This window comes from Penicillium brevicompactum (assembly GCF_028827555.1).
Source record: "Penicillium brevicompactum strain IBT 35665 chromosome Unknown utg000009l_segment0_segment0, whole genome shotgun sequence".
Classification (NCBI taxonomy): Eukaryota; Fungi; Ascomycota; class Eurotiomycetes; order Eurotiales; family Aspergillaceae; genus Penicillium; species Penicillium brevicompactum.
Genome location: NW_026623212.1, coordinates 667,589 through 689,241, shown reverse-complemented (window position 1 = coordinate 689,241; position 21,653 = coordinate 667,589). Strand labels below are relative to the sequence as shown.

Genomic DNA, 21,653 nt, shown 5'->3' with positions numbered 1-21,653 from the left:
GCTGGAATAAGCATCGAGCAAAATGTAGTATTGAAACATCACGGAAGGAGGATGTTTGTTTGAACTTCTTCCAAAGTCTGGATCCAGCCGCCAGGGAATGAGCGCCGTTTGAACCAGACGCCCTCCAAGTGCTCGAGAGCTTTGTCCACGTTCTACATCAAAGATGAGTATCCGCCTTGCAAGATAATGGGAAGTAAGCATACCTTGAATCCAAACCGCTTCAATTCCTCCATGGTTTGACGGACGTATTTCTGTTCATCTTCCATTCGGGTTTCTTGTCCGGCGATGAATAGCGGCCACAGGACAGCTAACTGGCCGACGCCCTTGGATAAATTACAGATCAACAGAAGGATCCGACTGACGAGCATATCCATATATGTCCAATCGGTAATCCAACCCACACGCCCAGCTCCGGCAACCTGAAGGAGATGGACGAATGTAGCCTTCTCGTATGCCTCAATGCATCCCGCATATTCGAGGACCTCGGGATAGGGATATTGAGCGATACTCTCGTCGTCCAAATCCGAAAGTAGCTGCAGACTTGGCGGTGCCATTGCACGCCATACAACAAGCTGGTTGAATATATCTTTGTATGTCATATCCGACTGGTCCATAGTCATCCATGTCTTTTTGTCTGATGCGAAAGTACTGATCGTCGCCTGCACTTCCATCAAGCTCGACCATGCTTCACGCAGCTCGATCAAAAGTGGATTGTCAGGTGTAGGAGATAAACTCGGGGTCCCAAGATTGTACTCCCATCCGCCGCCCATGGTTTTCCAGTAACTCCCTTCCACCACAGTGCCCCCTGGACTCGCGCATGCGCCAGCCACGTCGAGGTAAGAGAGTAGAGATACGAGGAATGAGCGGAGTGGGTGGTTTGTTTCGGCGACGCGCTGTACTTCGCGTGTTGAAGTTCCAGTATGCGGATAAAACAGAGTATTGTAGATTTCGCGAGCGCCCTTGAGATGCACTGCCCAATTTTGATGCTGGGAATCCATCATCTACGGAAAGATTAGTGAATAATGACCTATAGTAGGACTAAGGGACAAAACGGACCTCGAATAGGCATAGCAATAGGCAAGTCGCAAAATCCGTGAGCCCAAGCTGCTGGCTAGGATCTGCGTATCGTGCGCGGAACCCCCTCACCACCAGCCCGTATTTTGCCATCGCTGTCTGGGAATGTTTATCTCGTTGCGATCCTTCCGAGGTATTCGCAAGATGCAATGCGCCCAATGCCTGCATCGCGTTTATCATTGTCGGGCATGATTTGGCGAAATCGGGGAACATGGTCCGGTAGGGGTTTGCATTGTCCGGGCAATCATAGATGATCAAGAGCGTCGACACCTGGTCAATGAAGTGTGCAAAGTAGCGCTCGTCGGTGCGCTGGATCGACCTCGTCACACTAGCCGGCGTGACAGGGTCCTGGAAGCGGAATTGGACAGTCGGCGGCGGCACCGTAGTGGGAGACACGACCTCTGTGCAGTCGTGCCCCTCTTCCCTTATGACAGACGAGACCGCGAGAGTCTCATTTCGCGCCGGGGTTGCGACCGATGTTTTCTTCCGTCGCTTCGGCGCCTTCGTCTCGGGCGCAGACTCGGAGGTCTGAGAAGGCCCATAGACCTTGAAGGTCATCTGGCCCTGGGCTCCATCGCATTCACGACCGAGTCGGACGCAATTATTGCAGGCGGGGGAAGCCTCGTCGCAGCGGACATGGCGGCGGCGACAGGTCGAGCAGCCGGTGAAGCCTCGGTGGTGCCAGCGGCGGGTTCGTTTGCGTTCACTTGGGTGTGTGTCGGTGTCCGTCAAGGGTGTGCCCGCCGTGCGTGTCTCCATCGGGCGACGAGGGAGTGATGGTGGTCATGCATCGACACGTTCAGAGTGTTAATGATCGCGGAAAACTTGCAAGGCTCGCGGGAATGGAGGGGCGCTAGGCGGGAAAAACTGGGCACACCCTGAACGGCGCAACTCGCGCATATTTGCCGGTGGAATATTGCTTCGAAGTCATTTTGTTCTACTATATACGGATTATAGCAAGCATATCTATCGCGCCTATTGCGTATGCTACCAAATGAGATAGGGAGCCGCTACTCCATACTACTAGCAGTCATAGCTAACTAGTACCCACGGCCCCGGGGCCACCTTCTAGCCTCAGAGTCTCACTGCCCAGATCAACCAGGCTGCAGACTAACATGAATGACACAAAGTGTCTCGCATGTTGCACTTATCCATGAAATCCAAACACAGGTCACGGAATGGACTGCGACAACAGGCTGTTCTATGTTCACCCATCATCGTTATGATTATCGAACTATGAAGCCGATCCGTCAGTCGTCACAGCTCTAACATCAAGTCCAAACACTACTCACAATACATTGCTCAAAAGCCACACTCGAATTCAGAATGGCGCCCATAACGGCCCGAGCCACTGTCACCGGCGCTCCAATATGTAACGCCTGTTGCTCTGCCTGTTTCAAGACAGCCTCGTTACGCGAAGGCGCATTGACAGCAGCCCGCGTCGACTTGAAACGAGTTGCTTCCCGGACGTACGCAGCCCTGCTCGAGTCAGACAAATGTCAGCTATGAGATGAAACCAAGTCACCTCGAAGATCGCTGCGACGAGCATTCGGGCCCGCTTTAGTAACTTTGACAAAACTCGCCAAGACCAAGGGGAGATAGGTCTACACTTGCCTGCTGTTGAGTAAATCTAGGAGTCTATCATCGATCTCGTCCAAGGCATCGCGGATCTCGTCTAGAGATTTGCAGCATGTGGTTGTTGTGCCGTTCAATGATGAAAAGTGGACACTAGGAGATCCCCATGGCACTGGACGCTGATCTGCTGAAGGCGTAGATTTTATGTCGGAGTCATAGCATGAATCTGTGGCTGCTACGATCGTAGCTGGCAGCATCAGAGCCCCTAAGATGCCGATGAAAAGCATGGTAAAGGGTGCACTGGAGTAATCAACAGAACGGAGGTCAACAATCGCTATGGAAGATCCCATGAAGCCCGGGAACCCCTAGTTTGGGATCTTTGCTTTTTCCACTCAAAATTGCAATGATCAGCCATCTGATGAAGAGGTACATGATTGGCGCTTAAGATACGGAGTACGGAGTATCGCTGTGCGAATTGAGCTTCTGGCGATCTTCATTTGCAGTGAAGTTTCACTGATCGAGCTCGCGAACACAGAACCAACACGGGAGGATTCGCGTTACAATGCTACATGCTCATATACCCGATACTGCAAAACGAGATAGAAGGCTGCATAAAGCAGGTTGAGCATAGCATCTTGACCTGTCAGGCTGATGTATATCCACGCAGCGTAGTTACTTGCAGCAAATTCAGGAATACGAGATGCTCCTAATACAAAGTGATCCCGAGGTCTCCCTGAGAAGTCACCAATTTGGAAGTTAAATAACGACGATGTTCCTTGCGAGTGAGAATATTCTTTTGTTTTTTCCTCATCGCAATATTTGTGCTTCTGACCTTTTTTATAAGAAAGGAGTTATCGTATTCTACCATCCTTAAAAGCTTATAGTTGTAGAACTTACGTAAATGAACCCATCGAAGAAAGATAAGCAGTCTGGCAGTGACGGTATTTCAATGACAATTGGCAATGAAGAGAGGCTTACTACCAAGATTGTCAGCGAGTCTCGCAATAAACAGTAGAAATATCAAAATGATAAAGGCTGTATAGTTGGCTGATGCGGGGAAGGTACCTTCGGATTTCACTCCGATTGTTGTCTACCGAAACCCCTCTTTGTTGATCCTTCGAGCTTCTTATAAGAAGGTGATCATTCCAAAGTAATTCGTTCACAATACGCCTCACATCAACAATCGCATAATCATGTCTCAAGGCTCAAGACTTCAAGGCAAAGTTGCCGTCGTCACCGGTAGGAAAGATACCCCCATTCAAGCCCGGCTTTACCTAACCCGCAATTCGACCAGGTGGCGGCTCAGGCTTCGGAGCAGCAATCGCACGACGCTTCAGCGAAGAAGGCGCGAAAGTCATCGTCGCCGATATCAATGTCGAGGGCGGCGAGAGTGTCGCCTCGCAGAACCCTGGCAACTTGATCTTCCAGCGCATGGACGTTACCCAAGAAGCAGACTGGAATGCGGTTCTGGATCTTGCCATCTCCAAATTCGGGCGTGTCGATGTACTGGTGAACAATGCTGGAACCAGTTATCGGAATAAGGTGGGTCCTTATGCATACATACTAAGGAAGGCCGGACACTGATGTGATTATTTGAGTAGCCCACGGCGGAAGTCACAGAAGATGAATGGGAGCGTGTCTTCAAGGTCAATGTGAAGAGCATCTACTTCTCTGCGAAAACCTTCATGCCGCGTTTCATTGAGCAGGGGCAGGGTGGATCTGTGATCAATATCTCCTCTACGGGAGCTAGTCGCCCGCGGCCTGGATTGGTCTGGTACAATGCTTCCAAGGGAGCAGTTACAAATGTGAGTGGGGTATCGAGCAAAATGGAGAGCTCTACTGATTGTCTGAAAAGGCTACCAAGGGCCTTGCTTCTGAGTACGGCCCCCATAATATTCGAGTGAACAGTGTTGCCCCCCTCCTCTCTGGAACTGGTCTTTTTTCCATGTTCACTGGGATGGAAGACACCCCTGAGAACAGAGAGAAGTTTATCGGAAACGTTCCGCTAGGTCGTCTCACTGAAGCAGATGACATTGCCAATATGGTTCTTTATTTGGCCAGCGACGAGGGCCGGTTTATCAATGGCACTGAGATGGTAGTCGACGGTGGAAAATGTATCTAAATGTTTGTATAATTGCCATACCATGTATCCCAATGGTGTAATTTGACTTCGTGAATGAACGTATATCACATTTGTTTTGATTTTAGGTCCAATATCTAGAACCGTCTGTTTTCAATGGCAGGTTGGTTCCCAACAGCCGCCTCAATCTTCTCGATAACCTCATCCGTTAACTTCTCCACCAGTCCCAAAGCCCGAATGTTATCAAGCACTTGCTGTGGCCGCGAGGCACCAGTAATCATAGACGAGATATTAGGGTTCTTCAAGATCCACGCAAGGGCCAATTGCGCCGTAGGAACCCCCAATTCCTCAGCAACCGGCTTCAACGCCGCGACCTGATCCAGTTGACGCTGCCACGTATCATCGCCCACGGTCTTGCGCAGATTCTTCACATATCCATCATTTGACTCCGCCAACCGCGAGCCCGCAGGCGGGGCAGAAGCGTCATTATACTTGCCCGTCAGAACACCACCCTTCAGAGGTGAGAAGACGGTCAGGCCGAGCCCGTGGGCATCATATAGCCAGCGGTACTCCTTCTCGACACGCTCGCGTACCAAAAGGTTGTACTGTGGCTGCTCGACGACGGGACCGACCAGGTTCAGTCTGTCGGCGATGCGCCAGGCGTCCGAGATCTCGCTCGCGGACCACTCCGAGGTACCCCAGTAGAAAGCCTTTCCGTTGTCAATGAGGTAGTTGAAGCCGCGGACAATTTCTTCCATTGGAGTGTCGCGGTCTGGTCGGTGGGCGTAGACAATGTCCACGTATGGCAGGTCTAGTCGCTGAAGAGAGAGGTTCATGCCCTCGATGATGTGCTTGCGGGAGAGGCCATTGTTGTTAAGTGGCTTATCCGGGTTGGCGCTGTTAGCCTTACCCCAGTAGATCTGGCAGTAGGTTAGTATTGCAGCCGTTTCATCATTTGTCGCTATCATCCTGCGTACCTTGGTGGAAATAACAAGATCATTCTGCTTCCAGCCAAATTTCTTGATAGCTTCTCCGAGCACAATCTCCGATTGGCCACCGGAGTATACCTCGGCCGTATCGAAGAAGTTGACACCGGCGTCGTATGCAACCTTCATACATTCAAGAGCCGTTTCTGCAGCTAGTTAGTGGTAATCAATGCAGGACAGGTGGCTCCACTCACCATTTCCGACATGTCCGCCGTATGTGAGCCAGCTACCCAGCGAGATAACCGAGACTTTCAGTCCGGTCCGGCCGAGGAACCGGTATTGCATTTCGGGAAGAGCATCAGACATTTTGTAGATAAAAAAAGTGTATGCAAGCCAAGATGGATATGCGGGGGTAGACCCTTTTTATACTCGGCGAGAGACACGGGCCGACGCGGGGTTAAGAGACGGCATCCGCGGGACTTGCTCCTCCGTTTGCCTCTTTGGGACGCCGAAGAGAGCTTGGGCCGCCGTGGCGTTGGAAAACCGGGGCATTTCACGTTTAGCCTAATTGTTTTGGAAGATCTTGGAACATTTTGACTAAGAATTGTGGCTTGAGGGGTGATTCTGCACACCGAAATATGGAGATTTGGTAGATGGTGCAATATGTGGTTACAATCACATTTGGAACTAAGCTCAGTTGCACATAAAGTGGGCTGGTGATGCCATCGGACATTTGATTTCATTTTCCTTCGACTTATTACTTACTGTATCGCCCATGCATTGACTTGAAATCATACTCATGACTCATGAGGACATGCCAGCGAGGAAAAGCACAGAATGAAGAGTCGAACAATACCTCACCCCAATTGAATAGCCAATCATACAACCTGGGGTAACAGTGGACGACCCTCAACTCATGACGAGGTTTGGTCCCAGCGAGGCCGGCATGTTTCTCGCCAGGGACTGACAGAAAGCCACCCTTTCAGCCCAATCGATCACCAGGAACAACCAGTGGGTTCCAGGCCGGGGCCACTGGGACTCGGATACACTGGTGTCTGATCTTTATTGGCACAGATACAGACGTCCATCATAGGACATATACGCAATGGTTTCAAAGTGCAGACTGGTTCCAATATAGAGCTAGTTTCCATGCCAGCTGGACACCAGAAATGCTTGAACCCCATGCAAAAGAATTCGTCGCCAGAAGAGTGCGTTCTTGTACTAGTCCACTGAGACGTGGCACAAGAGCAAGAGAGGCCTGTCAAATAAAAACCATCGACTCGTTAGCCTCGGGTTCAGGCTTGATAGTTCAGGATTTCAACTGGGAACAAGAGCCTAGTGCCTGGGACCTCACCTGTGACTGTGGTCGATAGCCCGCCTGCTAAAGTTCCACTGTAGAAGGTGCTTGTTGAGTATGGGAATGCGCCGTTGGAGCACTTGGTCGTGATCCAAGGTTCATTCGCGGCGAAGCATGTCGACTGCTCCATACAGTGATCGGGATGCCAGACCCCTGGGAAGGACCCCGGCTGACACTCGATAGGAGGCTCCGGACTGAAGCAGTATGACAACGGGGTTCCTACCGTACAGTCTGTCGTGTAAACAGCTGTTTGGCCTTCTAAGCATATAAGCTCGGGGCCTTGGGTGATCTTTGCCGGTGCCGCATCTGTGGTGACCATGGGAGTTTGCTGTGGAAACGCCGCCGCAGCACAGAAGAAGATCAAGAAGGCAAAGGAATGACATAACAATTCCATTCTGTAGAAGTGGGAAGTGTCAAAACAGTATCTTAGACGGGGTCAGCGATCAAAATTACCTGTGAACAGATTCCAGAACAGGGATGTCAGTCGTTGAGCAGTTCAAGGGATCTTTCTTATATTGCGGTAAATTAATCACTGCCACATTGGATTCCATTCGGACTCTTGGATGAGCAACAGCTCAAGAAAAGTCAATTTCCTTGACTCATTCAAAGATCTTGATCGCCTCGTTTGGTGATCAGAGACATGAAGGCTTAGCCCATGCTACCTCGCAGCGAATTTCGCATGCAACCCTTCACGCAGTGTGATAAGTAGAATGAGGGCATCTTTTTCAGAGACCAAATTGCCGTATCTCTGTCGTTGGACATGAATGTAGATTGAGTAATTGTCTCCCCGAGGTGAAGCAAAGCGTTCCAAAATTAGGATCTCAACTACCTTGAAAACAGTCTCCGGTAGCAAGCATGGCAGATGTACCTGCAATCAGCCTGGTCGGAACGTTTTCAGGGGATATAGCCATAGGAATTGGGAAGAAATTGCATGCTGTGCACATTGGTGTGCTACACGGATAGGTAGCTCGGTGAGGAGCTGCTGGGTTCTGCTGCAACACAGAACACAGTGGGCACTCATTAGATATTTTTTGGATTCTGTGATAGGAAGAACTTGTCTTATCTTAGACACTGTCACATTGTGGTCTTTGCCATCGGCTCTGTCTCAGGAGTGAGCATTCTTCTTCGTAGTCCAGTGGCGGCGATGTCCCATCGGTCCCACATAAATGTCGCACAGAATGATGTACAGCACTGTCCTCGCCGACAAAGGCAATGCAAGTTGAGCCCTTCTTGGAAAGTCTGAGACCACCAACGATGAATGCTTTGACCGGGGACTAGTATGCGAGTCTGGATCTGTCTGAGACACTGAGCGATGCTGTCCTCTTCTCCATGACATCAGCAAATATGCTGCCCAGGTTTGCAAAGGAGATAAGCACATTTCGAAGGCCCGGGTGCCTAAAGACGAAAACAAGAAATTGAGAATGTAGGGCGGAAACGAAACTTGTATCTGGTACAACCTCTTCCTTCGCCTTGATCTAATGCGATCCAATTGTGTAGGTACCAGCCAGGACGTATATAAAATTCTATCACGAAAATAAGATAATATGGCCAATGTACATCCTCCACCCCTGACTGGAGGATGTCCAAAATCAGAAAAAAGATATACAAATATGTGAAAGGGAATCATCAAGGCACAGTCACAAAAACCACAACTCAACCTGGAGTAGATCCGTGTAATGCATCCCTGCCGAGACATAGAAGATTACGCTCTGCGTACTTTTCACTGGCATCCAGCAACCAAAATTGGCTTAGACCGTGTTGTGTGTGTGACCGTGACGATGGTGAAGGTGTCTGCGCGCATGGCGAGAAGGTTGCTCCACTTCTACGGGCTCCGGAATAGTGTCTTTCTTCACGTAAGAGACGGCGGTGGACGTTTCGGTCACGGTCGTGGTAGCAGTAGACACAGTGCGGACATCGCCGGTGCTGGTGGAGTACGGGTTACCCTGCCCGTCAACTAGAACGACGATATCCCGCTGGAGGTAGATGATCTCCTCCGTGATAGGGTCGACAATAATAGAAGTAGTCGGGGTTGGGGTCGGCGTAGGCGTGGAGGTCGAAGTCGGAGCGGTTGTGGTTGTAGGAGCAACAGCAGTTTCGGCAGCAGCGTTGGCGGCAGCAGCGGCGGTGGTGGGACTGTTGGCAGCGGTGTTGGCGACGTGGAGGTTGTCAAGCAGCTGACCCGGGTCAATCGAGATGCCAGCACCCAGGGAAATGGTGGGGATTGAAGGAAGCGAGAGCGTCGGGATGAGACCGGGAGCAGTAGTAGTCGAAGTTGAAGTTGAGGATGAATCGTGTCCAGAGCCCATGTCCATCACAGCGTAGGCAGGTCCCCATTCAATGGTCATATCGCCAGGCAATCCACCGGCGTGCATAAAGACCTCGTCGTTCTCAAGGGCCGATGGCACCTTGAACTCACATTGCTGTTGCTTGTCTTGAGTCTGGATGTCAAAGATCTCGCATTCGTCAACCAGACCGGTCTCGCTTGTGCAAGTTTCGATGGCCTCCTGCAAAACGCCGTCGTCCCAGGCCTGCATGAAATCACCGTGGTATCCGAATCCAGTGGGATCTCCGTTGGCGAGGGCGAAGTAGCCGTCCACGTCCTTGAAAGCATAGGTGTTCCAAATGGTCTCGTAGAAGAGTGAAACCAAGCGAGTCTCGTAACCCTCGGGGCAAGTACCATCCATAACGAGAGATGGATACGCGACGTGCGATGTGTGGTCGTCGGAGTCGACATCCTTGCCATTCCAGCAGGATGGGAACATGAGCTCGAATCTAACACCGTCGGTGCAGTGCTCATCAAGGTAGGTTTTGTTAGGCAAGAAGTGACGGTAGAGAGAAGCCTCGGCGGTGGACTGATAGTTCAAGCAGTTGAATCCGAGCGCCTTTTGGCGCAGGGCAGCCTGCGAGGACTGCGCACCAGTCCACGAGGATTTGGGAGGGTCCGGAACTGGCCAAGTGAAGTTACGCTGGAAGGGATCACCTGCCAGCATGCGGAAGTTTTCGGGGAAAGCAGTGATGTTCTCTCCGTAAAGAAGATAGTACCTATACAAAAGAATTAGCACACTCGCATTGAGATAGAGTCTCAATACAAACTCACGCAAGCATGCCTCCAACCTCCTCCACCATTTCGGCACTGCCGTTGGTGTGCATAAAGTATAGAGCCGGGGTCCAATAAGCAGATTTATCCTGCGTGACTGCACACGACGTGCAATCAGATTCCCGAAGAGAAGCTTGGTTGGAGCTCATTCCAAAGTCTGGCCACAGTTAGTTCGTGTTTCTAACACAACACAACGATCTGGACGAAATGCACTCACTTCCAGATCCGTGGATTGCATGCGTGTGTCCAGAAACCTCGCCAGGGTTCACGATTGGGTCGAGCCGGGCGGCACCAGATCGTCCACGGCAGGGAAGACGCCAGAATGCAGTTGCAGATGATGGAAAGAGCGTCAAGCAGGCCATCAACATGGCCGTGAGTCGAATGTCCTGCATATTGCGATTGAAGAGTCGCGTCGACTCAGATGTAGATAAAGGAGTGAATGGTCTTAAAGAGTGGAATGAATGTGGAAGTTTGCCAGAAACACCGAGTCAATCGGCGAGGCACCAAACAAAAGAGTGTGAGAATCAATGGCGTGTGTCGACGATGCTAAGCAATATGTCAGTTTGAGCGTTCCACGCGTTGTTTTTCAAAGTCCAGGCATTGAGCACAGGTTTCTCATGTCGCAGACCGGAGCAACAAAGTAGCCAATCAGTTGGTCTTCAAACGCCCCAATTCTAGAGCATGGAAGATCAATGGGGCAATTAGAGGAATGCCCCTTGCTCAAGGCCGCCACCCTTCCGAGGGGTGATCGAAGTTGGGAGGAAATAGGAAAGGTATGCGACTTACCAGCTTAACGCGTTCTGACGTCAGTAAACAAAGATCGACGTTGGGATCGGAAGCCTCAAATCGCACTACTGATCCCTGGGAGATTTTATAAGCCACCATTTTATTTGCTTCTCTCGAAGGATTTAAACTCACATGTAACTACACACACAGCCGTATGTAAAACAGACTTTCAAGTCTGAAGAAATGAATGAATGAAAGTGTTGTGAACGAACGACAGGCCCTGCGAGGGTAAAAGAAGGAACAGGCACGAAGACAAAGCCCACGGCCAAGAAAATAAGATGAACCTTGAAAGGAGACCAGGTCCACGGGTTGATGGAGGGGGATCAAGTACTTCAGGAAGAAGGTCAAAGGAGACAAGGCCTCATTAACGAGTTGTGCCCCCCTTTAGTCCGTGGGCATTATAGATGGGCCTGAGTTTAATGAGTCGGCCAATCCCTTGATATTCTGGATATTAGACTGACACTAGAAGGCTCGTGGCCATTAAGCCAGTGGCTTGGTATCCCCTCCATAACCCTCCCAATTTCGATTGGGCGTTCATCTGAAATTAAATTGACCACGGGGCAGTCCGCAGTCAAGGAGGGGTGACTGAATGGACAGAACCCCTGAAGGCCAAGATCGGGTGGATAACGTGGGTACGAGTAGGAGGTTGTCCCGCTATGGAAGACTTGAATATCTGGATATCTGAATATCTGAGACGCCGGTACGAACAGCGCGTTCCTGAACTAAGTCACTAGCACAACGTCCATCGTCTCGGGGTCCACGCTACGCCTCGCGATTGGACCGGCTGGCGCATCCTGAAACGACCCATAATTTCCTAACCCCTGTCTGATAGCATGGCTTTGGCTGGGATGATGATTACTATCTACAAGTAAATTGAAAAAGGTGAGCAGACGTTTGACGTGTACCTATATCTCCGCCTATCGGGTGCTCGACGATATATATACGAGGCTTGGAAGTAATGGCCGCACATAGAATCTCACAGCCGGCCGTGCACTCAGCCTTGAGGTCAAACAAACAGCGTTTGACCAGGTCTAGCATCTCCCGTTTCTGCAATGGTCCGAGATATGTATTGCCCCAGCTAATGCATGGTCTGTCTCAGATCAATATGCTGACAGTGAAACGACCACGCCAAAGGCGTGAAGCTTGGTATTCCCTAGCCCACCGGCATTTGCTCAAGCGAAAGGTTGCTGTGGATCACCAAGATCTACCGTGGAGCTAGCAGGTCTCAGTTTCATTCGCTTTGTTCGGGTGCTGCGCTTTGATCAGATTTGGAGGAAACTGGAATTCCCGTCCAGCTGAAACATCGTGGAGGTTTCACAGCCCAAACTGACTACTTATGGAATGACACTGCCATGCCACTAGAAGTAGAAGGATTTGTGCATATCATTGAGAGCGTAAAAAGAACTGGGGTAAGACAGTGAGCGTTACCTAGTAGCCGGACTCAGAACTCTTCTAGTTTGTTGGATTCGAGTGAACCGAAGTATATTTAGAGATGCTCCAGACAACCTTGGAATGGTATCGAAAGGCCCTTGAAAAGAACCGAGAAAGGCATATGAAAGAAAACCCTGAAGACCAATGGCAATACAAGATGTGTCCAGTTGCTCATCTGTCTGGAACCCGCTGTCCTAATAATTTGAGTCGTGATGGATATATCAACGGACAACGTTTTTGATGTGTCAAATATTGTCTTTCGAATAGAACACGCCCTATGCCCCGCCTGGAGATGGTGGCAAATTGTTAGAACGATAACAGGGGTCAAATCAGTAGAATATAGTACATATCAGAGTGCATTATAGCTCTAGGTATCTGTTCTAACATGGGCAATACATATACAGCCAACTTGACAACAATTCAGATCAAGCTCTCAAGTCTTCAAGGGCCTTTCTCGCTTTCGCGACACTCTCACGCGGACGGGGATCCGACAGATCTTCAATGGCCTGACCCCCATTCCGCACAATCTCACGAAGCGAAGCCTCGGTTTCCAATAGAGATGTGCGTCCCTCCTCACGAACCTCTTCTTCCCAGAACGTGCGAGCGACGTCCCATCTCTTCTGTTGCCGGCGAATTGAGTAGATGAGACCCACCGCAGCAAGCGTACATGACTCGTACACACCTGCCGCGGGGATAGCAACATACGTCAAAGCAGACAAGGCAGAGGTCAGAGTGGTCGTGGACACGCTGAAAAGGACTAGGCTCTGTGCAAGGGCTTGGAGGGATGGCACAGTTGTAGTGAGGAGCTTAGTGCGAAGATCCGGGATTTGAGTGGGCCAGGACGCTGAAACTGGCTGTTCAGAGTTTGAGCTTGACCGTTCGTCCAACAGGCCGGCCTGCTGGTACTTGCCCGAACTCCAGATGACTTCTTGCTCCGCTCGGCGCAGGAATTTCTTATCCAGGATTTCAGATGTGATCATGCTGACATCGTCAACGCGCCAGAAGAGCTTCCACCAAGCGAGGCCTCGCCAGCGCGGGCTAGATAGTCCTTCTTCGAGGGAGCTTCGGAGCTCGGAGTGAGCGCGCTCGGCCCAGGTAGTGATGCCGCTATCCAACTTGGATCGGATCTCTTCAGGGGCTACGCCGGCTGTCTGTTCATAAAGTGCCTTGACATCCCTGGCAAGTACACTGGCATCAGCAGAATCGAGGATAGACTCCACCAGTGGAAGCAACGTTGGGTTCATGGGGGTTCCGGTTGATTTGTTGGAAGAGTTCGCCAGCCAGTCGATAAGCGGCTGTACACCACTGCCATTCCATCCACGTTCGTAGTCCCGGGCATTGTCAACAGACTCGCGGAATTTGTCAAGTGCCGCGCTAGCGCGATCGGAATCTACCAGGGAAACACGCTCGCTAGTTGATTTCTGATCCGCCGCAGCGAGTTCAATGGCCCCGCGAATTGATGAAACCTCGTTCTTCAGGTTCGATCGGCCGATCATCGTACTGTATGAAAGAAGCCCATCGACTCCACTCCCGCACACAATAGTACGGTGCACGGGATACCGAATTGCGTTATGCCGACCCGAGTGAGAGGTCTGTATAGTCACGGTGGGAACGAGGAAGGTATCGGCGTTGAAAGTAGCAGCGTTTTGATCGGCTTCGGAGCCGAGTGTGCTAACGAGGATCTCCAAGTTACCCTCTTTAAGTATGGGTGACGGGACCGAGATCGTGGGTAGTAGGTCGTTAGGGATAGATTCTGAGCTTTCGCCATATCTGGGAACAGACACTTGCGTCAGTGCCAATTCCAGAAATTTGCTGGACCACAGATATTGCTCTTACCTGATCAATAGCCCGCGGGAAGTATCGGTATCATATGTCTCAAGGATGTCTTCCCAATTTTGTCGTGGCATCAGAGGGTCTGCAAGCAGGAGTCTGACAAGTTTTCGGGCGGAGGTTGCATCGTTCAACCCAAGGACTATATTCCAAAGAGATCAATTAATGCCATGTCCATTTCAAACCGAGAACAACCGCCCGCAATGCTAAAAGATTTTGAACCATCCCCCAAGAACAACTCACCAGCTACTCTGATTAAAGGCGCCTCTGTTTCCAACCCTCGGAGCGCAAGCTGCAGTCTGCTGAGGTTTACTTGCTCCAGAGAGGCATCTTTGACTCCCTCGAGGGCCGCGTGTAGGTCCTTGAATCGCGGTGGAACGCTCTTTGCAGTAATGACAGTCGAGCTAGTGAATGCTCGAGGACTGGATGCAGCAATTGTGTTTTGAGATCGGCCGTTCCGTCGGAGGGTGTTGGCTTTGTCGATGTTGCGCGTCGACAGTGTTCGTCGCCAGATGGCGCACGACGGGCAGTAGAACACGGCGCTGGCGTCCAGTTGACGCGAAAGGCCGAGCGCACTGCGCAGTCTGGGAGCCATTGAGGCGTATCTTTGGTGGGCAATGCTCGCAAGGAAGGTAAACTTGATCGAGCGGAAGTGGACGCGGGAACAGGGCTTGGCACTCATCATTCTACAAGTCACGGGCATTTTCCGCCATCCGCCAGTCCCTCTGTTACTGTGCAACAACAATTTCGTGTGGTTCATTGTTCACTATCTATTTTTTATTCATAATCTGAACATCTCAACTATAAGAGGGCTCTCGGCGATGATGTCCAAGTGATTCCCCGAGGCTTGGAAAAAAAGTACACATGGTTCACTGAACTGTCCTATTGATCACTAGAGTTGTAGATTCACGAGTTTATCGCCAGACAAGAGGAGAGGTAGGATCAAGCAGATAGATAGGGTATCGTGTCAATCGTGTCGGGGCAAAGGGTGTGTGCGCTGGAGGACAGGAAGAAAGAATGAATAGGTCGTGTCATAATATCTCAAATCGGGCACATTTACAGCCTTTTAAGCATCCGTGGGGGGATCTCGCGATCTGGGACGAGGGCGGCCGGCCCCAGCAGACCTATTGATAATGATTAGCTTTGAATTCGTAGAGAAAAAGTTGTCAGAACGGTGAAGACTTACATGCTGATCCGGCGAGCAACGGTGGCAAGTCCAGCGTCGTTAGCCGCTTCATGCTCAGCCCGCTCTAGAGCCACACGGCGGTTTTCCTCACTCTTGGCAATAACCTCTTCCTGACTAGGAGGAAGGTGCTCGTTCTGGATATCAACCTTGCGGGCATCCTCGAAGTTGTGAATGGCCTGCTTAATACCTTCCGCACCAAGCATAAGAGTTCCTGCAGGAAGACGGCCGCCAGCCGCCGTCTTCAGCTCAGTCACACTCTCGGACTGCTCACGGAGAACCTGGAACACACGAGAGAGACGACCGATGGCAAGAATCTTGTTCTTGATGGCACGTCGCTTGAACTCGCTGGATTCGGGGTCTTGGTTAGGAGGAGGCGAGATCGGGTTGTTAGTCTCCACGGGAGAGACGGATGTAGGTGTCTCGTCCTCCAACTCCTCCTTGGAGCAGGTGTTGAGAATGGCGATGAGCATATCGGTGATCTTCTCACCAACGAACGGCAGGGACCAGGTGAAAACATCCATGAAGTTGGGAAGCCAGTATGGGTGCGGGGTACAGTTGAATTGGCGGATGTTCATGACATTGTTCTCATACTTGAGGACAGCTGCCTTGTTGTTGTAAACGTCCAGGTAGTTTGGCGCACTGAAAATTGTCATGACACTAGGGAAACCAGTCGTCCGGGTCTTCCTGTACATGCGGTACCCAGCATCCTGGGCTTCGTGTGCTCGGATAATGGAGAGCAAGTTGTTCTTCTCCAAGAATGCACAAGCAGCTGGATAAGAGAAGAAGTAAGAGCAACCGCGCACACTGTTATGGATGAAGAAATCGCCAGTCTTTTCTTGACCGAATTCCTCCAGAGGATCGGCCCACAGAATATCACACATAAGCCCGTGAGTGGGGGGCTCGCGGAAGCGATCGATCTGTTTGTTATATGAGTTTCCATTTGTCATGTTTCGAGGCAAATGACAGGTACTTACGGCCTTGATATCTTCAAGAGTATGGAGCTCTGGGCTCAGACCACCGTGGATGCAAAGGAATTGCTTGTTCATAACAGCCGCCAACGGCAGCGAGCAGAAGGACTCCAGGCATGCCTCGTAGATTTTCTCGCTGTACTTGTGCTTGCACTCCAGCTTGAAGGTGAAGTAATCCGTCAAATGACGGCATTCGTGGTTACCCCGCAGTAGCCAAAGCGAATTAGGGTACCAGATCTTCAATGCCCACAGATATAGGACGCACTGTGGAGTCAAAATGTCAGGGGATGCCCTCTAGATGCCCCAGGAAGATATATGACGCACCTCAATACTGAAATAACCACGGTCGACGTAGTCACCCAAAAACAAGTATCGTGTTTCTGAGGGGTCGCCACCGACCTCAAATAGCTTCATCAGATCATAGTATTGGCCGTGAACATCACCGCAGACTGTGATAGGCGCATCCATTTCGAGGAGGTTGGGCTCGGACCTCAAAACCTCCGTACCGGCGTGAATAATCCATAGCGCCTGCTCTTCCGAAAGGCGGCCTTCACGATACAGGTGCTGCTTCAGGTACTGGAGATTGGGCTTGGAGGGATCATCGGGCGACCAAAACATATCATCCGGAGGGTAGCTGAGGGCGGGCGCTTGGACCTCTGCCAGTGAACAACGCCGTTAGTGATCAGGGACTGCATCTTGCGAAAGCGACCGAGGCCGCGGCAATGCTTACCTTTGACCACCCGCTCCATTGTCGACACCTGCGTGTTGTCCTCCATGGTGTGCAATGTGAAATCAATCTCCGGTACCGGCTTCTTCTCGGTCACCGCGCGTGCCAGAGCTCGATCCATGGTGGCGGTTGAATTGTATGAAATCTGGAGTAAAGGGGAAGAGGAGAAGCGCGCGGAGGTCGTAGCGGGGTGAGTTCAGCGGGGGCGGGAAGCTCCCAGGGTGAAGAGGACGAGATCAATAGAATCTCGGATGTAAATATCCAGAAAAGACCAGAAGAATAACGATATAACCCAGTTGGGAGGGGAGAGGTTGGTCGTGTGTTTGGGGAAATGTTGCAGTTGGGAAAAAGAGAAACAAATTGGATAAGCGGCCTTCTGGGCCGTCCTGCTAGATCGGTGGATCACACCAACTTCGATCGTGATTCTTCTTTCTCCGGTCTTGTTTGTCTTCTGCTCTTATGCAACAACTCTTTTTTTGGGTTGACAGACAGAATTCGTTTCGACTTCAGCCTCACAGCTGACCTTTGAGTGCCTCAGGCACCGGTCTCTGATTCCGGTTTTACCCCACGCTACCCGTATCAGATTCACCTGATTTCCAATTTCTCCATGTTTGCCTGGACGGCGCTCATCCCGACCCTTGATTTGACAGATATCTTGTAGCCTCAAGCTTCGCTGGGTTGAGGCTTCAATTAGCAGAGCTTATTGAACCTGCCTAGGCCCGATTTGCCTAGACCGCTACATCTGAGGCATGCAGGGTGGATGATCTGCATGAGCAGTATTCCTCATAGCTGCAACCCATGGACTTCAGAACCCTCACTAGAGACTGATATCCTCAATGATATATGTGTCTTCTTTGAATCCTTCAGGTGTTGAAGGTACGCTGACATTAAGTTCGCTTCAATTCGGCGACAAGCAAAAGGCAGCGGTAGTACTTGTCCAACAAGTACTAGTGACTTGGGAGGTAGTGTCCAAACAAAACTGACTGCATCATGGATTGGGCTAGAATTTTTGCAATACTACAATCCCCTTGAGACTTCCCGCGCCCAGGGCTTTCCCCGTAGTACTACCTCCAGGGCTGGCTCAAGAAATTTAAACCTTCGAACTTCCCCGAAGGGCCCAACCCCCACTCTTGCTCCAGGCTGAGAAAAGAAAACCCCTGCTGTATCAAATGAGAAGGCTTTTCAGGGAATACAATGACACTACCTTCTCTTCATCGTGTTCCGGGGTTGCATTTCCTCAATGTGACGCTTATATCAATGTGCAATAGATAGGAACTTGAGTTTGGGAATATCCAACTAAGAACTAATGTGACTTCTGACTAGACAGTAATTAAAACGGTACTGGGCATATTCATAGATCATATCTACCTCTGACCCCATGGTATAAGCACCTTATTCTTCCAATTATTCTAAAAGTGCTGGTATACGCAAAGCAAGATGTGCAGGATCGCATGGAGCGGAATACCCCTGACTTCGCTATACTTCGCGATCGGAGTCCAATCGTTTGTCAGACCCTGCATCTATCAAGCAGACAAGTGCGGCACCACCCTCGCCACTCTCTACGGTATGGAACCCCTTGGCCGGTGTCCAAACTCTTTAACACATCACACGACCGATGGTTGAAGGATCGGGAACTGACAAATTTGAAAAGGATATTCGATTTCTGAATTGACGGCGGCAGTCAATCAAACATCATCAATTCCACAGCTCACCGTGGCTCAGCTTTATCAGGTCATATACCGATGTGAAGATATCTACGGAGGTATTGTGGGCAACAGTTTCTGCGTCGAGGGTGTCTGGCGACGCCTGATGCTACTAGCGATGACCAATGCAAACTCTCTCAAGCCTCTACGACAGTGACTGTCACAGTGACTACTCCAGCCCCGGTGTCCTGTTACAGGCAATGTCAGACTATCTGCTTTGGGGGAAATTGCGCAACATGTATGATGAACGCACCGGCAAATGGCTTGACTATGACCACACTACTGGGTCCCAGATAACCTCAGAAACTGACCACCTGGCAGGTGGTAGGTACGAGGTATCTTCAGTGCATCAGGTTGAATGATCGTGCCATCGGACCATGCCGCTTTGAGTCTGAGAGCGCTGCTTGCTCTGGTTTTGAGCAGTATCTTTACTCTTGTTGGCAGTCTCCCCATTCGTGGAATGATTATAAGGGCTGAACCTTGAAATATGTTAGTTGTTGGCTCGTCAAAGATTAATAGCTTACATAAATACATGAGTTCTATATGTTGTCTATGAAGCTTTAACACAGGTAATATGACATAACATCTGCCGAGCGGTTGCTATCATCCAGACAGTTCAAAGTGGCTCGTGCTCTGATCTCCATTGTTTTTGATAATATGCATCAGGTAAACGGAGACCAAAAGTGGCCATAACTGATGTAAAACGGATGAGGGGGAAAAGCGAGAGATGAGAGCCCTCAAGGCACAGCGCACTGCTCCCGACAGGCAATTTATCTCGTGCTCCACTGATATTAGTTATACTCAGTCATTGAAAATGCTCTCAGGTATTTGTTATGAAATTGACACTCGTATTCCACAAATAAATGCCACTGAGATGCTCAATATGTCCTTCTTAAACCTCAATATCGGTCGACTTGAGCTAGGAATACAACTTACAAGTTACATTGAAGCTTCAATGCAAGAGTTCTGCAATTTCAACAAAATTGGTAACTAACATAGTCTGTCTAGAAGCGAATGAATGCCTGATAGTCCTACTAGACTGACGATACCGACAACCTGAATTATACGTAGGACATAGAGGGAGTATGTTCTAGGCTAGTACTATGGATCAAGAATTGAAAGCAATTCCTCAAAGTCCACACTTGTCACTGCTATGGTTAAATGCCAATCGGGCAGTATTCCTGTCACAGACATCCCTAAATTTCGACATTTCTCATTGATTACAGGACGCACTGGTCGTTCCTGACACCGGGCTTGGTGTCACAACCCGCGAAGCAGTACGCATTTCCAGTGATTGTTCCAAGGATATCGGTGCAGTGAAATAGGGTCGCGGATAGCTGAGCCGTAGTGATAGTGGGAATCGACACAGTGTCGTTCACAGCTGCAGTAAGTTGCTCAACAGTATAGCCTGCCCAAGAAAGATTTCCAAGTCAGTTTTTGTCTCTTTCTCTATATTCATCTGTCAGACAATGGAAAGAACGAGGCTTACTGTATGGGGCAGCAAGCAGCACTGAGCCACACTTGAGCGACTGGTACTGGCAATTGGCAGCCTGTTGAGCCTGGGCTCCAGCCAAGATGAGGCCAATAGTCACGCAAACTTTGGAAAGCATGTTGCTCGAAACTTGAAAGTCTTTGAGATAGTTATTGGAAGGATTCAAGTGTATAACAGTCGGTGCCTGGTCAGGTCAAGAGAAGACGAGACCACTAGCGAGACTGGACATATTTATGTGTTTTCCTTGACACTATCACTGAGATCTATGTTCATTCTCTCTATGCTAAGGTTCGACAAGCACCATCAGTCTCTATCCGGCGGTCATGAGCTCTTAATTCTAGGTAACACCAGGTTGCCATAATTTCCTAATTTGCAAGCGGAGAGGAGACTTCAAGTCTCATGTCACCCTTGAGCGGAAATGATTCGACAACCGCAGTGGGCAACCCGCGAAAAGCAACCCCACGAAGTCCGTTCATACGCAAATACCTCAAATAAGTGCTTCGTAGGGCGGTTCAAAGACTAAAGTTCAATATAAGCTTAAGCTTGGGGAAGTCTAGAACAGGTGCCCAGCCCTTTGGGTCTGACTACGTGTGATACCAAATCGGATATATGTCCAAGTCATCACAATTTAACAACGTTGTACAACCCCCGGCGGCGTCACCAAATCCAGTAGTTTAAACCTTGGAATGAGGGGTATTTCCAATCAACAAGGATGTCTCAAGGTTTTGCTACTAGTAATCCAGGAGGGAGATGTCAGACTGAGATGACATCACTAGATCATCCATGGATACCAAGGGGCTTGACAATGAGGCACTCTGTCTATGGCAAGAATTGTGCAGACTGTAGGATATGATTCAATCGATCAAGCCTTTAGGGCTCGAGGGGTAGTATTTGTTACATAAATATGGCAAGACTTGTGCCTTCGAGCCAAATAGGGGTTGGGTAGTACCCCTTGGCGATGCCCCCTTGGCGTTTATCCGCGGAGCTGTTTGAAGTATTATTGGCGTTTTCAACAATAGGTACCGAAGAACAATGTCATTGCGGAGTGTTGAGAGTCGAGACTAGCCTGAAGCCCCAAGATAGCAGCAACTCAGCAACTGACCGCTTTGCTGTGCAAACAGTGCAAACGCACAGATTACAGCTTCGAGGGTTGACCGCGAGGAGGTGTTGCTCTATTGCGCAGCATTTCCTTGCGTTGTTGGAATTACTATGTCGAAATTTTTCTTCATCTCATACTCTGTAATGACTACCAACACAATAATCAATCTGCAAATCGATCGCTAGTCGGGCAAGAATCGATCGTCCTCGCGCGCCGAGGTGGATTTTCCAAAAAGTCTCGCTGAAGCTTTAGCACGCTTCTGGAACATATTGGCATGAATGCCCAGGGTCTGTCTCAATGAGATACTGCTTGGATCCACAGG

General features: G+C 50.0%; 10 protein-coding genes across 10 annotated transcripts; 2 read left to right on the top strand and 8 right to left on the bottom strand.

The window, feature by feature from the left end:
* Positions 1–38: 38 nt before the first annotated feature.
* N7506_011706 (Zn(II)2Cys6 transcription factor) lies at positions 39–1,833 on the bottom strand (the record flags this gene model as incomplete). Its single annotated transcript, XM_056960997.1, has 3 exons — positions 39–152; positions 204–1,001; positions 1,057–1,833. 3 exons carry the CDS (start codon positions 1,831–1,833, stop codon positions 39–41), a joined length of 1,689 nt encoding a protein of 562 aa, XP_056805531.1.
* Positions 1,834–2,345: 512 nt separating this feature from the next.
* Positions 2,346–2,936, bottom strand: N7506_011705 (chorismate mutase; the record flags this gene model as incomplete). The annotated part of the gene is made up of 2 exons (XM_056960996.1): positions 2,346–2,553; positions 2,683–2,936. 2 exons carry the CDS (start codon positions 2,934–2,936, stop codon positions 2,346–2,348), a joined length of 462 nt encoding a protein of 153 aa, XP_056805530.1.
* Positions 2,937–3,842: 906 nt separating this feature from the next.
* N7506_011704 (SDR family oxidoreductase) lies at positions 3,843–4,771 on the top strand (the record flags this gene model as incomplete). The annotated part of the gene is made up of 4 exons (XM_056960995.1): positions 3,843–3,888; positions 3,944–4,191; positions 4,251–4,454; positions 4,505–4,771. 4 exons carry the CDS (start codon positions 3,843–3,845, stop codon positions 4,769–4,771), a joined length of 765 nt encoding a protein of 254 aa, XP_056805529.1.
* A 95-nt stretch (positions 4,772–4,866) lies between these two features.
* On the bottom strand, positions 4,867–6,021 carry N7506_011703 (uncharacterized protein; the record flags this gene model as incomplete). Its single annotated transcript, XM_056960994.1, has 3 exons — positions 4,867–5,649; positions 5,707–5,861; positions 5,910–6,021. 3 exons carry the CDS (start codon positions 6,019–6,021, stop codon positions 4,867–4,869), a joined length of 1,050 nt encoding a protein of 349 aa, XP_056805528.1.
* A 929-nt stretch (positions 6,022–6,950) lies between these two features.
* Positions 6,951–7,406, bottom strand: N7506_011702 (uncharacterized protein; the record flags this gene model as incomplete). The annotated part of the gene is made up of 1 exon (XM_056960993.1): positions 6,951–7,406. One exon carries the CDS (start codon positions 7,404–7,406, stop codon positions 6,951–6,953), a length of 456 nt encoding a protein of 151 aa, XP_056805527.1.
* Positions 7,407–8,760: 1,354 nt separating this feature from the next.
* N7506_011701 (DUF1996 domain-containing protein) lies at positions 8,761–10,501 on the bottom strand (the record flags this gene model as incomplete). The annotated part of the gene is made up of 3 exons (XM_056960992.1): positions 8,761–10,054; positions 10,110–10,266; positions 10,327–10,501. The coding sequence occupies 3 exons, from the start codon at positions 10,499–10,501 to the stop codon at positions 8,761–8,763; spliced, it is 1,626 nt and encodes a 541-aa protein (XP_056805526.1).
* A 2,250-nt stretch (positions 10,502–12,751) lies between these two features.
* N7506_011700 (uncharacterized protein) lies at positions 12,752–14,841 on the bottom strand (the record flags this gene model as incomplete). Its single annotated transcript, XM_056960991.1, has 3 exons — positions 12,752–14,096; positions 14,163–14,298; positions 14,400–14,841. 3 exons carry the CDS (start codon positions 14,839–14,841, stop codon positions 12,752–12,754), a joined length of 1,923 nt encoding a protein of 640 aa, XP_056805525.1.
* A 381-nt stretch (positions 14,842–15,222) lies between these two features.
* On the bottom strand, positions 15,223–17,158 carry N7506_011699 (serine/threonine-protein phosphatase 2B catalytic subunit; the record flags this gene model as incomplete). The annotated part of the gene is made up of 5 exons (XM_056960990.1): positions 15,223–15,280; positions 15,343–16,259; positions 16,317–16,574; positions 16,635–16,966; positions 17,041–17,158. 5 exons carry the CDS (start codon positions 17,156–17,158, stop codon positions 15,223–15,225), a joined length of 1,683 nt encoding a protein of 560 aa, XP_056805524.1.
* Positions 17,159–18,976: 1,818 nt separating this feature from the next.
* Positions 18,977–19,217, top strand: N7506_011698 (uncharacterized protein; the record flags this gene model as incomplete). Its single annotated transcript, XM_056960989.1, has 2 exons — positions 18,977–19,068; positions 19,094–19,217. The coding sequence occupies 2 exons, from the start codon at positions 18,977–18,979 to the stop codon at positions 19,215–19,217; spliced, it is 216 nt and encodes a 71-aa protein (XP_056805523.1).
* Positions 19,218–19,960: 743 nt separating this feature from the next.
* Positions 19,961–20,350, bottom strand: N7506_011697 (uncharacterized protein; the record flags this gene model as incomplete). The annotated part of the gene is made up of 2 exons (XM_056960988.1): positions 19,961–20,148; positions 20,230–20,350. The coding sequence occupies 2 exons, from the start codon at positions 20,348–20,350 to the stop codon at positions 19,961–19,963; spliced, it is 309 nt and encodes a 102-aa protein (XP_056805522.1).
* Between the last annotated feature and the right edge of the window lie 1,303 nt (positions 20,351–21,653).